Here is a 14,310-nt window from a genome sequence, read left to right as displayed (position 1 = left end):
ATAATGTTTAGGGTTGGACATATATGTCTGTGTGCCATGGGTTGACTTATACAATGTTTGATGTCTGTTTCTAAATTCAAAATGGAAAACTGCCAGTAAGAGTATTTTGGGGCTTGGGACAATTTTGTTCACTGATGTCACTGTCCCACCTATAGTGTATAATAACAAGATCTCAGATGGTGTTCCATGGGACAAAATCTTACCAAATGGAGGTCTGTGGTCTGATGTGTGTGTATTTGGGGGTCCTTGACATGAAAAAAGTTTGGGAACTTCTGGTTTAGATGTCTCAGAAGTTAAATCCTGAATTGCTTCATGACACTGAATCAATTCTTTGGCACTTTTCTCATTAGAAACAACTTGGGTAATCCTATCCTAATAAATTTTAGAAGGATACTATAGTGACAATAAGGTCACTGTAACTCCCTATGGGAATATTATAGGAATAATATAGGAATATTCAAGTCCATTGGTTTCCCCTCATCCTTACATGGAGCCTGTATGCTTACAGAGAGCTCCCAACAGAATGGTCTGAACACACGCGCGCACACACACACACACACACACACACACACACACACACACACACACAGAGCACCCTTCTTCTCCTCCACCTCATGTTGCTCATGTTTAGAACACTGAACAGGTTTGAAATCAGTGTCTCTCTTCAAATAAGACTGAGTGTTTTATATTTAGGCTGATATGATTTGTTTCAGAACACAAACAGAAACTATAACCCATATTTCATACTTTCATCATCTCTAACCCAAATTGTCACATTAACTCACAAAATGTTAACATTTTACACAGTGATAAGACTAGTTTTGAAAACTTTGTCTTGGGATGATTGAGTAGCTTTACTGAAAATAACAAGGTGTGTAGTTTGTTGAACTGTAAAGGTTCAAGCTGAGCGGACCTGCCGGGCCACTTGGTGGCGCCATTTCAACCTCGATACTTGGTTTGTTTTTACTGCATTACATTGAAGACATATTTCCAGTGGAGTTTCCGGAGTTGTTTATAGAGCTGAAACCAGGCTGTGAGGCAGCTACACACTCATTTAAACTACATTCAGGTCTGATGGTTGGTCTGTATTGTTTGTTGACACCGGAGCGACTGGAATTTCCTGGTTGTCTCTCCAATGATAAATGAAATTGTCACAGAGGCGTGACTTGGCGTTGACAGTGTGTGGTGTGAGCTCGGTTTTCCTTTGAGAACAGAAACCACCAGCAAACAATATTTTTGCTCCATATCACAGATTGACGCGCAAAGGTAGGCATTTCTTCTGGGTTTTTTCTTTACTCATTAGTTGTAGGAGCTGAGAAAAAAGAATGATAATAAAAGACAGAGATATGTCATGTCTGCTTATGTTTATATGTATTAAACTAATGTAACTATATCCGACTAACATACGAATGACCAACGTTGCTAAAGCACTGAGTAGTTTACAAATCCCTGACGAAATGGATCTAATCTTATAATGAAATATCTACGGTAAGTATATTATATTATTTACAGTCTCCTACATTATCACAACAAAACTACAACTCCCTACAGGAATATTATTGATACCGTAGGAGACCAAAACTGTAAGATCAGTAAGATAAGGTCAGTATAAATTCACTGTCGACACCCAGACACACTATTAGTCCCTGTAGGAATATTAAAGGAATATTCGTGATTTTCTTAGCTGTTTGCTGTAATTAGACATTACTTGCCACTTTCCGGAGGCTTTACAACAGACAAGACCTGCTGGATTTGATTTTTCACGTTTTACATCCAGAAACCAGAATTTAAACATCACCCTTTCCTGCACAAGTTAGGTGCCACAACAACCATGGACTAAGACTTCCGGTTTGGGCGTTCAGCCTTCAAAATAAAGGCGCGAGAGTTTAAACGTGCAGAAAACGATGCATTTGTATTAATCGTCAAACCCAATAAGTGAAAACTCAGATTAGCGTCTAGGCTAACTCAGTTTACCACATTCCATTCCTGTAATAGAGTTCACTTTTGATGTGTTAACCTTTCGATATATTTTGATTCTTATTAAAATCATAAATTATCAGAAACCATTTGACAGTATACATTAGCCTGTATTAAGGAGGAACCTCATGTGAGTTATATGAAAATGTGATCTTTTTAGGATAATAAAACATACATTTTCACATTTTATTTTGCTAAAAATATACTATTTCTATACTGATGGTTGTTTTCTTGATTGTGATTGTCTTTATCTTGGCTGCTGAAGAAAATTCATAGTTTAATCCCCCCCTCCCTCTCTCCTCACTACATCACTAAATCAGCAATGAAATATCTAACTTCCCTTCTACATGCTGCACAGGCACGATGGTGAACTGCTGTGGTCTGCTTACTGCCAAGAAGGAACCAGGTACAGAACTGTTTGAAAACATGAAACACCATCATTTACACTATGAGTTTCATTCTTTCTAAAATCCTCTACAGATTTGACCTTCCTTTTCTCCAAGACCCCAAAAAATATTTTCAAGGCCCTTTTAACTGCAGTCCCAATAGTGGAGGCAGAGGCACACTTGGTCATGTTACTTCATGCAAGATAATCAAAGCTCAAGTCTCTGAGAATCAGGACTGAAGAACTTTTAAATGAATTTTGACATTTTTAACAAAGAAATTATGATTATTATAATTATTATTTTTGTCTAGCAGGATATCTCAAAAAGTTAGCAATGGATTTGCACAAAACTTTGTGGAAAGATTGGTCATGGGAGAGGGAAGAACTGGTTAACTTTCGTACCAATTGGTCAAAGGGGGGCGTGGCAGACGGCATGGCTTCTCACAAAAAGGCATATAACTCCTGAATGGATGCATGTAAGACCATCAGACTTTGTGTGCCTATCAGCAGACATAAGAAGGGGCAAACTCTCAATTATCAGCCCAGTCAAAAAACATGAGCACTAGAGAGCTCATTTTCCAGTTTAGACATAACCGCCTTTTTCCAAAACTTGGTACAGTGGTAGAAGGGCAGTCCTAATGGAAACGGAACAGATATAGTGCTGAATGGCCATGTGGTGTTGCAATAATCGACTAAAATGCTTAAAAGTGGCTAGAATTTGAACGGACATATCTCATGTCCCGTAGCCCTTAGCCTACTTTAAATTGAATTTGTGAATAACTTGCCACATTAACACAAGTGTAGTTCACACAGTAAGTCTTTGTGCTCAACATGTGTCTCTTTCCTTGTGTTTCTCTGTCAGTTCCTCTGAAGAGCATTGAGGTGGAGGTTGAGGTGAGGGACCATGTGGCTACAGTGGTCTCCACTCTGCACTATGAGAACAAGGAGGACAAACCACTAGAGGCTGTGTTTGTCTTCCCTCTGCCTGCAGATGCTGCTGTCTGTCATTTCAGTGCTAAGATTGGACAGACGCAGGTTGTGGCTGAGGTGCAGGAAAAACAGAAGGTGAGCTGGAGAGGAAAGATGGGCGGGAACCTCATGCACTTTGCACTCATCCACTGACTCTTTGTTGAGGCTTGAAAAACAGGTTTCACACCCACATATACAGAAGCTTTCAAGAGCTTTCTGCCAACTAAAATGCAAGATATTCACTCATGTGTCTGTCCTCCAGGCTCGTGAGGAGTATGACGACGCACTGAGCTCCGGTCAGCAGGCCTTCCTATTGGAGGAGAGTGAGCAGAGCCCAGATATATTCTCTCTGAGTGTGGGCAGTCTGCCTCCAGGAGAGAGCGCCTCCATCAGGCTGGAGTACGTCACTGAGCTGGCTGTGCAGGCTGATGACGGGCTGAGGTTTTGTCTGCCTGCTGTGCTCAACCCTCGCTACCAACCTCAGGGTAGGAAGGACCAGCCAACACTTTCATTTTGTCCCTTTAAGTTTGCCCCGTTAACTTCAATGGTTTAACTTCAAGGCCGAGATGGAACTCCTTAACACACCTGTTTGGTTTTTGTACAAACTTCCATGGAGTTTCAGCTGACTAGGGGATGAGGAGTTCATGGCTGAATTTCCATTTTTGGGTGAACTATTCCTTTAATGTTACTGCTAGCCTACTTTTGCTACACAAAAATGTTACTTGAAGTAGAGGATTTATTTTCTCCCTTCCTCATGAAATTATATTCATGATGTTGTGTGTTATGAGTGTTGGCCAAACTGACGCAGCCAAACACTGGTTTTCAGCTGCTAAAAAGTGCTTTTAGTGTGTAATACCTCTTTAATAAAGGCATTCCTAACTTGTCTCATGTCTTTCTCAGGCAGTGAAGGTGGCAGCGTTCAGGTGACCTCTGTGCCAGCTTCTCTTGTGCCCTACAGTCTGTCTTTCTCTGGCCGGGTGTCCTCTCCTCGACCCATCTCTAAAGTAGAGGCCAACTGTTCCCTGGACCCTCTCCAGTACCTCAACACAGAGCAAACCCAGGCCACGGTATGTGGTGTGCTTATGTGTGTGTGTGTGTGTGAGTGACTACAAGGCATTTAGCATATTGTTCATATTTAAGTGAATCTTTTGTGAACTGCAGGTCAAGCTGGCTGCAGGACACAAGTTTGACAGGGATGTGGAGCTGTTGATTTATTACAAAGATGCTCACCAGCCCACTGCTGTGGTGGAGGCAGGACAGGCTTCTGCCAAGCCTGGTAAGTGGAAGTTACTGAAGTTGTTACTTACTAAGAAAGGTCCTCAAACACGTGTTGTGAATTAAATGTAAGAGAGAAGTATTTGAATAGATAGGAAAAGAGTGATTTGTGGTCATTTCTACTTTCTCTTCTCTCCCCTATCTTCCAGGCACTCTGATGGGCGACCCAGTGGTGATGCTGAGCCTGTACCCCGAGTTCCCCCAGGCTGTGATGTCTTCAGTGGCCTCATGTGGGGAGTTCCTGTTCTTATTGGATCGATCCGGAAGTATGGATTGTCCTATGGGCAACAGAGAGCAGGGTCAGACTCGCGTCGGCAGCGCCAGGGTATTTAGAGAGCGTCATATTCCTTGAACCTCCTTTTCTCTGCTAATCATTTCTATTCTCCGTCTCACATAGTGGCCTTCTCTATCTTTCCTCTCTCCCTCCTAGGATACTCTGCTGCTCCTGCTGAAGAGCTTGCCAATGGGTTGCTATTTCAACATCTACAGTTTTGGTTCCAGCTACGATCATATCTTCCCGTAAGTGACTCATTCAGTCACCAAAATGTGTTGCTCTCTTTGGTGTTGCTGGTTAATGGTTAAAACACGTAGTGCTGAACCACTATTGTATTGCTACTGGTTTGTTATTATTATTTTTCCGCCACAATGCAAATTTCCATGAGATGATACATGCTAGAGACATGAAAATTGGCACAATGATAGATACGAGTGTACAAATGTGTCACAGTGAATTTGACCCCAGTCGGCCTGGTGGTGGTGCTATAATTATCAGTCAACAAGAGTCTAACAGCCCCATGACGTTGAACTTTGTGGAAGTGTCTCTGCCGGCAATCTCCCTCTTGAGAGTCTGCAGTCTAACTCCCTGCGGGCCACGTGGCCCATAAAGTGGTGAACAGTGGTGAATAGGCCCGGGTGTGGCCTATTACAAAATGGCTTATAACTCAGAACAATCTGAGCTATTGTTATGATAACTAGTATAACTTGTTTACTATTGATGCCAGTGGCTCAAGCTTGTCTTAACTGCCATTAGTGCTTGAACCACAGAATTGCTGCTTGCGGCTATATTTTTATATGTGGTTGTGTGTGTGTGTGCATGCACATGTGTGCATGTATGTGTGTGTGTTTTTGATGGCAGAAAGAGTGTGGAGTACAGCCAGAAGAGCATGGATGAGGCTCTGAAGATAGTTGAGAAGATGGAGGCTAATATGGGAGGAACAGAGATCCTGCAGCCCCTCAAACATATCTACAGCCAGCCATGCATTCCCAGTCAGCCAAGACAGGTAACACACACACACACACACACACACACACACACACACACACACACACACACACACACACACACACACACACACACAAACACACACACACACACACGTTACACAGATTGTGCAAGCATCTCTTATCAGTAACAAAACCATACTTCATTCATCAACACAGTTGCTCCTCCCTTTCCATGACTCATGACAAGTGCAATCCCAAACTAACAGGATTGTTTAAAGCTCATACTTACCACACCTTTATTGTTATTTAAGCTTTACCTGTATATTCACTTGTGTGACTTAAACAAAATACTCGAACACCTCACTATGTGGATAACTTTGGGCAAGTCCTGCATGCTTCAGAGACTGATGTTGGGTGACTCATGGTGATGTGTAAACTCTCCTGTCTTATTTGTCCTCCTCAGCTGTTTGTCTTTACTGACGGCGAGGTGGGGAACACCAAAGAAGTTGTAGATCTGGTGAAGAAGAATGCAGGTTCTCACAGGTGAAGCCACAAAAACACATGACAGACACAGAGCTCCTAGTATATGTCCCATGTCCTAATGCTTTGTGTGTGTGTGTGTGTGTGTACTGTACTTTAGGTGTTTCTCTTTTGGGATTGGGGAGGGGGCCAGCTCTGCTCTCATCAGTGGGGTGGCCAAGGCAGGAGGAGGTCACGCCCAGTTCATCACAGGAGCCGACAGGATGCAACCCAAAGTAAGACAGAGGTTGAGATGCAGATAAAAATAAAGAGGTCGAATTAAGCAATTAAAAATTGTGTGTGTGTGTATTCAGTAACAAATTTGCATTTGGAAGAAAGAAGTAGTTACACATGGTCAGTTTAGAGTAAAAACTCAATGCTCTTTCAAAGTTGTTACAAACTTTTCTCCCCTCCAGGTGATGCAGTCGCTGCGATTTGCCCTGCAGCCAGCTGTGGTGGACATCTCGGTCACGTGGGATCTGCCAAAGGGAGTGTCCGTCACCCCTCTTTCTCCATCCATCACAACACTTTTCCACGGTCAAAGGTCACTGCTTTACGCCCAGCTGACTGGAAAGGTAGGAGCACTACCATCTGATAGAGAAATACCTACAGTATCTAGTAAGTTTTTTTACAGTGTTTAACTAAATGCACCAAAATGGTTTGGTGCCATACAGTCCTCTACACCCATGACATAGTGAAGCATAACAGCATAACAACAAGAAGACAGTTTGCTTGCACACTAGATATGTAGGTTAATGTGTTGAGACCTGTTTTGTATTGTGATGTTTTCCACTCAAGAGATTGAATATGTTGTTGGCATTTTCATCATTTTTCAATCAGGTATAGTACTAACTATGGTTTCTAATACTTTCATGCTCTGTCAGAGTTCAGGGGCCACAGAGGGCTGTGTGACGGTGAACTACAGCCTGGCAGGTCATCCCTCTAAGAACCAAATCCACTTCAGTCTCAAACCTACAGAGGACACGGGGTAAAACAGGTTTTAGTCAGACAGCAAAAGTGTAATGCATTGGGTAGTGAGTTTACAGTTTGACAGTATGTGAGTCTGGGATCAACTAAATGGGGAAAAGTGGTAATAAATATTATCATTTTTATTAAAGGAATATTACACCGCTCTACTCCCCTCTCTGCAGATTGACAGTCCACAGGCTGGGGGCTCGGACCCTGATTCGCTCCCTGGAGATGGAGGAGAGAGAGCACAGAGGACAGCAGAATAGAGGAGTGAAGGAGAAGGTGGTTGAGCTCAGTGTTCAATCAGGAGTGAGCAGTGCCTTCACTGCCTTCATTGCTGTCAACAAAGGCAATGGGGAGGCTGTAAAAGGACCTCTGCTGCACAGAAATGTCCCAACACCCAGTAAGTGGGCGTCTGTATGTCTGAGACCAAGTGCAAAACAATATGTTTCACTCCGTTGTAGATGACTGTGACCCACTGCTTTGAAGTCACTTCAGCTGATCATGAATGGTAGTGTAATGAAGCACAATGATGCTGCTTTAACATAATGGAAATCATTAATCATACAGATCTACAAAAAATTACTTGTACTTACTTCAATATGTTTTGGTGCATAAAAGAGGTGAGTCCAACATTTGAAGCAATGCTTTCACAATATGAACTTAGCTTGTTTGTGAGCTAGCACAAATACTTTTGTTTGTTTCTATTAAAGGGATCAAAATTTCCCCTTTATTTTAATGTTACACACTAGAAATTAGCCAGCTTTTGTACCACTGTATGTCCCATGGACACAACTAGGATATTCATGTATAGTATGCTCACAGAATGTGTGTGTGTGTGTGTGTGTGTGTGTGTGTGTGTGTGTGTGTGTGTGTGCGTATAGTTGTATGTTTGCCCCCGAATGAGTATTTGGGTTTGTCACAGATTCTCATTTTGTTATTTCATACATTTATTTCTGATTGATACAAATATGCATGCATCAGTAATACTGTGTGTGTGTGTGTGTGTGTGTGTGTGTGTGTGTGTGTGTGTGTGTGTGGTCACTGAGTTTTTGAATACATTGCTATATCTAACTTTTTTTAAAGATTATCTATTGGGCATTTCTACTTTATTTTGACAGTCACAGTAGAGAGAGACAGGAAAGACAAGGTAGAGAGAGGGGATGACATGCAGCAAAGGGCACAAGCTGGATTCGCTGCGATTAGGACTTAGCCATAATGGTACGCGCTCTACTGGTTGAGCCACCGGGGCGCCCCTGTGTACCTTTTAACGTCTTCTGTGAGTTAATGTAATTTAGGCCTAGTGCAGCAAGCATTGGTGCTGGCCTTGTTGTATAATCTTTAGTGAGTCTTGGAGTTGTTTAATTTTTTATGCCAAATTGTGCTTTTCATGTATTAAGTCCCTTGTAATGCCTTCACATAATGTCTCACTCTCTTTTTATCTGAAAGTGATGCAGATGCAGATGGGGAATTGTGCTATGCCGAGAGCCAAATGTGCCAGTATCCCTGCAGGGCTTAGGATGCGTTCCTGTGCTGCTCCACGCAGGAAGATTTTACGTGGTGGTAAGTAACACACCAAAGGGGTTTTTGAACATACATGCCCCCGGTCACTATGAATGGTCTCCGGGACTCCAAAATGGCTGAACATCCCTTCGACCAAGTCGTCCACTGCAGACTCTCCCTCCTGGTCTGGGATGGTTTTATGCCTCCCTGCACACACCACAGCCAGCAACTCCTGGTGTGACACAGTAGCGGTGCTCAGTTTTGTTCTGAGACCACCTGGAACAGTGCCCCACCAATCTCCACATTGGTGACATCTGTGTCTGAGATGAAAGGCAGGGAGGTGGTGAGGGGGGGGACCAGCACTGAGGCTTCAGTGAGTGCCTTTTGCACTGCGCTAAAGGCTGCCTGGCACTTCACACATGACCTCCTTGTCCTTCTGCAACAGTTCAAACAAAGGGGCTGCAACACCAGCAAAGCCCCTGACAAACCTCTTGTAATAGGATGCAAGGCCGATGAAGCCCTTGAGCTGTCATTTGTCTGTGGGAGTTGGCCAGGTCCTGATTGTGCACACCTTGTCCTCCACCATGCTGTTCCCCTCTCTCCCAAGCTTGTGGAAGGAGCACTTTCGGGGATGGAACTTCAGACCAGCAGCAACCACCTGATGGGTCTCACGTCCCCCGTGTCGATCTCGTGTTGGACCTAATGAGTCATCCCTGAGGGCAAAACTGTACTTGAACTTAAACAACACCCCCCACAGCTGTTCACATTCAGCAGGGGCTATTCCCTTGCAGTTCTGCCGCCAGATGTCTCTCACTGCTGACACAATAGCATCCTCATCTGTAGGGGAGCCTACCAGGGGGGCGGGATCAACTGGGTGGGTGGTCTGAACTGGCTCCTCACTACTCCCTCTCACAGCAGCTGTATGTGTTGGTGAGTGGATCTGTGCCGGGGGGTCAGGTTTTGGGGTCATTTTGATACTGGGCCCTCCCGGGAAGCTGATGACATCTCTCCCTAGGTCTATAACACAGCCTAGAGTTTTCAGAATGTCCCTTCCAAGAATACAAGGGTCCTCTACCTCTGCCACCCACAATGGGTGAGACATTGTCTTCCCCCCACAGTTATTTCCCATCCATGGGTGTCTGCTCATCTGTCACCTGAATGTAGCTGTACTATGGTTGGGTGAACATTAATCCAGCTAGTCAGAATCTCAGGTCTCACCAGTGTTGCTGTCGAACCAGGACAGAGCTGGGTCTCCCCAGGATATAACAAAACTCCCCAACCCCAGCCCAGCCCAGCCCAGCCCACCACCATTGTTGTTCGTTGTCACCTACTTCTGGGGGGGTGAAGCCACACCCCCTGGCTGTGCTGTTGGGCTCCTCCCGGGCCCAGGAAATTTTGGGGATTTTGGGCAGAGTCAGGGATCCGCTGCATGCTATTCAAGCGGACCCCACCCCATTTTCCTGGACCCTCGGGTGACTGGGGTATTCTCGTACCAGATGACCAGGTTGTAGACACTATTACAAGTTGGCCAAAAACAGCTGAAAGCCTTCTTGGGTCTTGCTGGGTACCATCAACAATTCATTCCTCACTTTGCCACCACTGCAGCCCCCTGAACAACATGACCCAGCAGCATCTCCCCCCACCTGGTCATCAGGACCCCAGAAGCTGAGGAAGCCTTTGCTACACTTCTCCAAGCCCTCAGTGCCGAGCCGGTGTTGGTCATACCGACTTCAAGGAAAGTTCAGGAGCGGGAGAACCTATGGGAATGCTGATGCCCTATCCAGACAAGATGCTTGCTGGTACGTGGTCCTTCCTTGCTACTGTGTGGAACTGGGGAGGCATCCCATGGGGTGAGGGAAGCCAAGCCCACACAGAACCCCTTCAGCACCAAGGATAGCTCCACAGCACCAGGCTGTATTGGCCAAGAAGATCAGCACCAGGGACAGTACCATAGGAGGAAGCTAGGGCAGGTTCTACAGGGAGTCTGTGGCCGTGGTTACACCTGTCCTTTCAATGTGACTTCAGAAAGCTTGTTTCCACTGAGTAGTGTTCAGCTCAGACAAAAGAAAAAAAAAGGCGAGGGAAAGAAGACCCACATGGCTAAAGTGCCTGAATCACTCAACGGTTGTTGCCAGCACCTCTAGCATTACCAATGCTCTTGTCGACAACTGTCATGACTAAGACGCTTCAGCACAAGCGTCACTTCAGCTTGCATGGGCGAATGAAAAAGACTTTCCCTCATTGCCTGTCACTCCAGGCAAACCTCCTCCAAGCAAGAAAGGTAAAGCAGGCCTACATTCACATGACATAGTTTCTACACTTTACTTTTTGATTAACTCAAGATCAGACTTGGGTCTTTTTGTGCGGACCATAATGAAAGATTGACCAGATCGATAGAGTGGACACCCTGCAGGCACCATAGACCTGGAAAGATATTCAAGGCGCTGGAATCTAAGACTCCACAGTGTCCCAGAGAGTGTAGACAGTCAGCATGTTTGCAAGGAGGTTATTCGAATCTGTGAAACCATTCTACCAGAACAGAAGGACCGGCTTCCCAAGGTGATCAACATGGTGCACCACCTTGTAGAAAAAAAGACAAATGGGACCAGGAGCATCATCATGCAGTTCTCTTCGCAGGTCAGGAGTGGCAGTCTGGGCGGCAGCGAAGAACACAGCTTATCTGCGTAACAAAAGCCTATACTTTTGGTATGCGCTATATTGAATGCCATGTAGTTTTTATTTATTTATTTAACTTTTTTGCCCTAATATAATTTTCTCACAATCAAAAAATACTGGAATGAACTGGAATGTGTAAGTTTCTTTAGTGCTTTTTTTTTTAATCAAAAATGTTTGTCTCGGCGGCGCCCCAGTGGCTCACCGAGTAGAGCGCCATACCATAAGGCTCAGTCCTTCCTGCAGCGACCTGGGTTCGAATCTGGCCCGCGGTCATTTGCTGCATGTCCTCCCCTCTCTCTCTCCCATGCCTTCCTGTCTCTCTTTCACTAACTCTGTCAAATAAAGCATAAAAAATAAATCTTGAAAAAAAAAAAATGTTTTTCTTCCATTGAAGCTGATATTAGACTTTTTTTTTTTTCATTACACAAATGGGAAAAATAGAAGGCAGTGAGAATCCAAAAGATATAAGCAGTGGCATGTTTTGGACACAAACAGTAGCACACATGGACTTTGACTTAGAAAAACAATGTGACATACATTTCTGGGACTCTGACACTCTAATGGTCTAATCTACAAATACTTACCACTATAATATTACACATAGATACTTTTGTCCTTACACTTTCTTCGATTTTCTCCTCAGGCAACAGAGGAATGTCTCTATGTGCCTCTGAAGACCCTCAGCCCAGCCTCATGCCACCCAGAGAGCCCTTGCTGCAGCTGATCTCTCTCCAGAAGGCCTCTGGCTCCTGGGTGTTAGAGCCAGCTCTGGCTACTGTACTGGGAAAGACCAGCGAGGAGGTGGAGAAGCCAAAGCCTGCATCGGTGAGTCATTGTCAAATATAAGAATAAAATTTTTTAAATTATTACTAATTAAATTATATAGAGTTCACAAAGTGCTTCGCATAAAAACAGAATAAATAGTACATGTAAACACTAAACAAAACAAGGGACCAAAAGAAATAAAAAGGATAGAAAGCAATGAAAAGAATAAAAGACAAACTACAAGAAACTACCTTGTTCTCTTTGCTCTGGTTCCTGTTGGCCTCTCCATCTGTTATTGTTGGATTTGGGGAATTAGGTAAACCAGGAAGTGTGGGCCACCATTCTGGCTCTGATCTGGCTTCATGGCTTCAAGATGGAGGCCCGGGAAGAGTGGGAGCTTCTGGCTATGAAGGCTGTGTCATGGCTCCATACACAGAAAGGTAATAACAATAATACATGCTGATGTGCTGTTTTATGTGATGATTAAAATCAGTTGTTTGGCAACATTCACAGCCTTCTTACAGATCCTGTATGTTTCCTCTGGTGACGGCTTGTGTCTTCTTTCAGCCCCGTGTGTCACTGAGTGTGTGGAAGCTGGAAATGCTCTGCTGGGTTGCAAGGTGCAGAAAGACACCCTGGGGCTCTGAGGTTTTCATTACGCCTGGCTTCTCCTTCGCTCTGCTAACAGAGGGGTTTGCAGACAGAAGAACATCTATTCCAGCCAGCAACATGCACTTCATCAAATTGCACTTCACTGTTTGCACAATAGAAATGTAATCCCGTAATTTGTTGCATAACTCCTTTGACATGAACTGATTTGTAATAAGAGCTAGCTTTGCACTATTTTGTGAAAAAGTCCTTATTATTCTATTTGCACTGCACTCAGTGGGCCACATCCATCCAAGCTCAGTCATGTAACAAAACATAAAGAGCTGCTGTACTTGTGCCTTAAACCTTTTATGTTGGTTGTTTCTGAAACAGCTTTACTGGTGAAAATAAAACTTGGAGCTTGAAAAAAAGAACATGGACGGCTAAATTAGACACCTGGAAATCTGTGAAAGGTGCTTAGGTGTAGTAGGCACTCTGCACGATGCGTGCACACACTTTGACAAACACTAAATTGCAAAGGTAGACTAATGCAAGGTTTACTACTTACAGTGTCGGCCAACTCTTAATGGCCTATTTTAGAAAGGTCAGTATTAACACTTTAAATAGAGTTTGATGATAATTTTATGGGTTGGAACTATTTGTGTGCCATGGGCTGACCTACATGATGCTTGCATGTTTAAAAATTAAAAATTAAAAAAACAACCAGTAATGGGTCAAATGTCTCAGAAGTTAAATCCTGAGTTAAGCCCTAATGTGTTGCTAGTGTGGAATTGCTGTTATTATGGTGCTTCATCACAGTAAACTGAACTTTGATACTCCTATAATTCATTTTAGAAGGATACTATACAAAATCTCAGTAAACATATAGCATCCCAATAGGAAAGTTATGGGCGGATGGTCACTATGCACTCCTAGTAGACTGTTCAGAAAATATTTCAGTGGTCATTCCTATTTTCTGCCACTTGGTGGTGATGATGTGCAGATTTTGCACACCTGCTGCCATTACCTGTGAGGATTTGGAAAAAAATAATTATTATGCCAACAATTGGCAGCGATTTGATAATATCTGATTTGCCACATAACTCATCTGTAATGATCACAGTCAGTGAAGTTTTGGTTGTATAGGTATGATGTATCTTTTTTGTTTGTTTGTTTTTTACTATATATCTATTGGAATACAATAAACTATATATCATATATATATATATATATCTATTGGAATACTATAAACTATATATCTATATATATATCTTTATATCTATTGGAATACCTATATATCTATTGGAATACTAGAAACTCCTGTAATAATACTGCTACAATTACACTATGAAAACAGCTTAACTCTATAGATACCTCAGTAAATCCTGTGGTAGTGCCACAGAAACACCTATAGGTTATCATAGAACAGTATGCTAACATACAGCTGCTATGGTTCATAA

The 14,310-nt window shown here is 43.4% G+C and overlaps 1 protein-coding gene across 1 annotated transcript; it reads left to right on the top strand.

The window, feature by feature from the left end:
- Nucleotides 1-1,171: 1,171 nt before the first annotated feature.
- Nucleotides 1,172-13,589, top strand: LOC139931433 (von Willebrand factor A domain-containing protein 5A-like). Its single transcript, XM_078284243.1, has 18 exons — nucleotides 1,172-1,266; nucleotides 2,336-2,383; nucleotides 3,225-3,427; nucleotides 3,594-3,816; nucleotides 4,232-4,398; nucleotides 4,493-4,607; nucleotides 4,756-4,931; nucleotides 5,037-5,125; nucleotides 5,742-5,886; nucleotides 6,294-6,373; nucleotides 6,471-6,585; nucleotides 6,766-6,924; nucleotides 7,234-7,337; nucleotides 7,501-7,721; nucleotides 8,768-8,881; nucleotides 12,141-12,322; nucleotides 12,579-12,702; nucleotides 12,830-13,589. Exons 2-18 carry the CDS (start codon nucleotides 2,341-2,343, stop codon nucleotides 12,907-12,909), a joined length of 2,340 nt encoding a protein of 779 aa, XP_078140369.1. The 5' UTR covers nucleotides 1,172-1,266; nucleotides 2,336-2,340; the 3' UTR covers nucleotides 12,910-13,589.
- Nucleotides 13,590-14,310: the final 721 nt, after the last annotated feature.

Source organism: Centroberyx gerrardi, chromosome 6, assembly GCF_048128805.1.
Source record: "Centroberyx gerrardi isolate f3 chromosome 6, fCenGer3.hap1.cur.20231027, whole genome shotgun sequence".
NCBI lineage: Eukaryota > Metazoa > Chordata > Actinopteri > Beryciformes > Berycidae > Centroberyx > Centroberyx gerrardi.
The sequence above is the reverse complement of the archived record's forward strand: the minus strand, read 5'-3'. Positions and strand labels throughout refer to the sequence as shown.

What these genes read in the sequence shown, in the direction of transcription:
- LOC139931433 (XM_078284243.1), top strand. Translation starts at nt 2,341, where the DNA reads ATGGTGAACTGCTGTGGTCTGCTTACTGCCAAGAAGGAACCAG. An exon ending in ACAGGCTTCTGCCAAGCCTG is followed by an intron (nt 4,608 to 4,755) that starts GTAAGTGGAAGT and finishes CCTATCTTCCAG; the next exon opens with GCACTCTGATGGGCGACCCA. An exon ending in CCGACAGGATGCAACCCAAA is followed by an intron (nt 6,586 to 6,765) that starts GTAAGACAGAGG and finishes TCTCCCCTCCAG; the next exon opens with GTGATGCAGTCGCTGCGATT.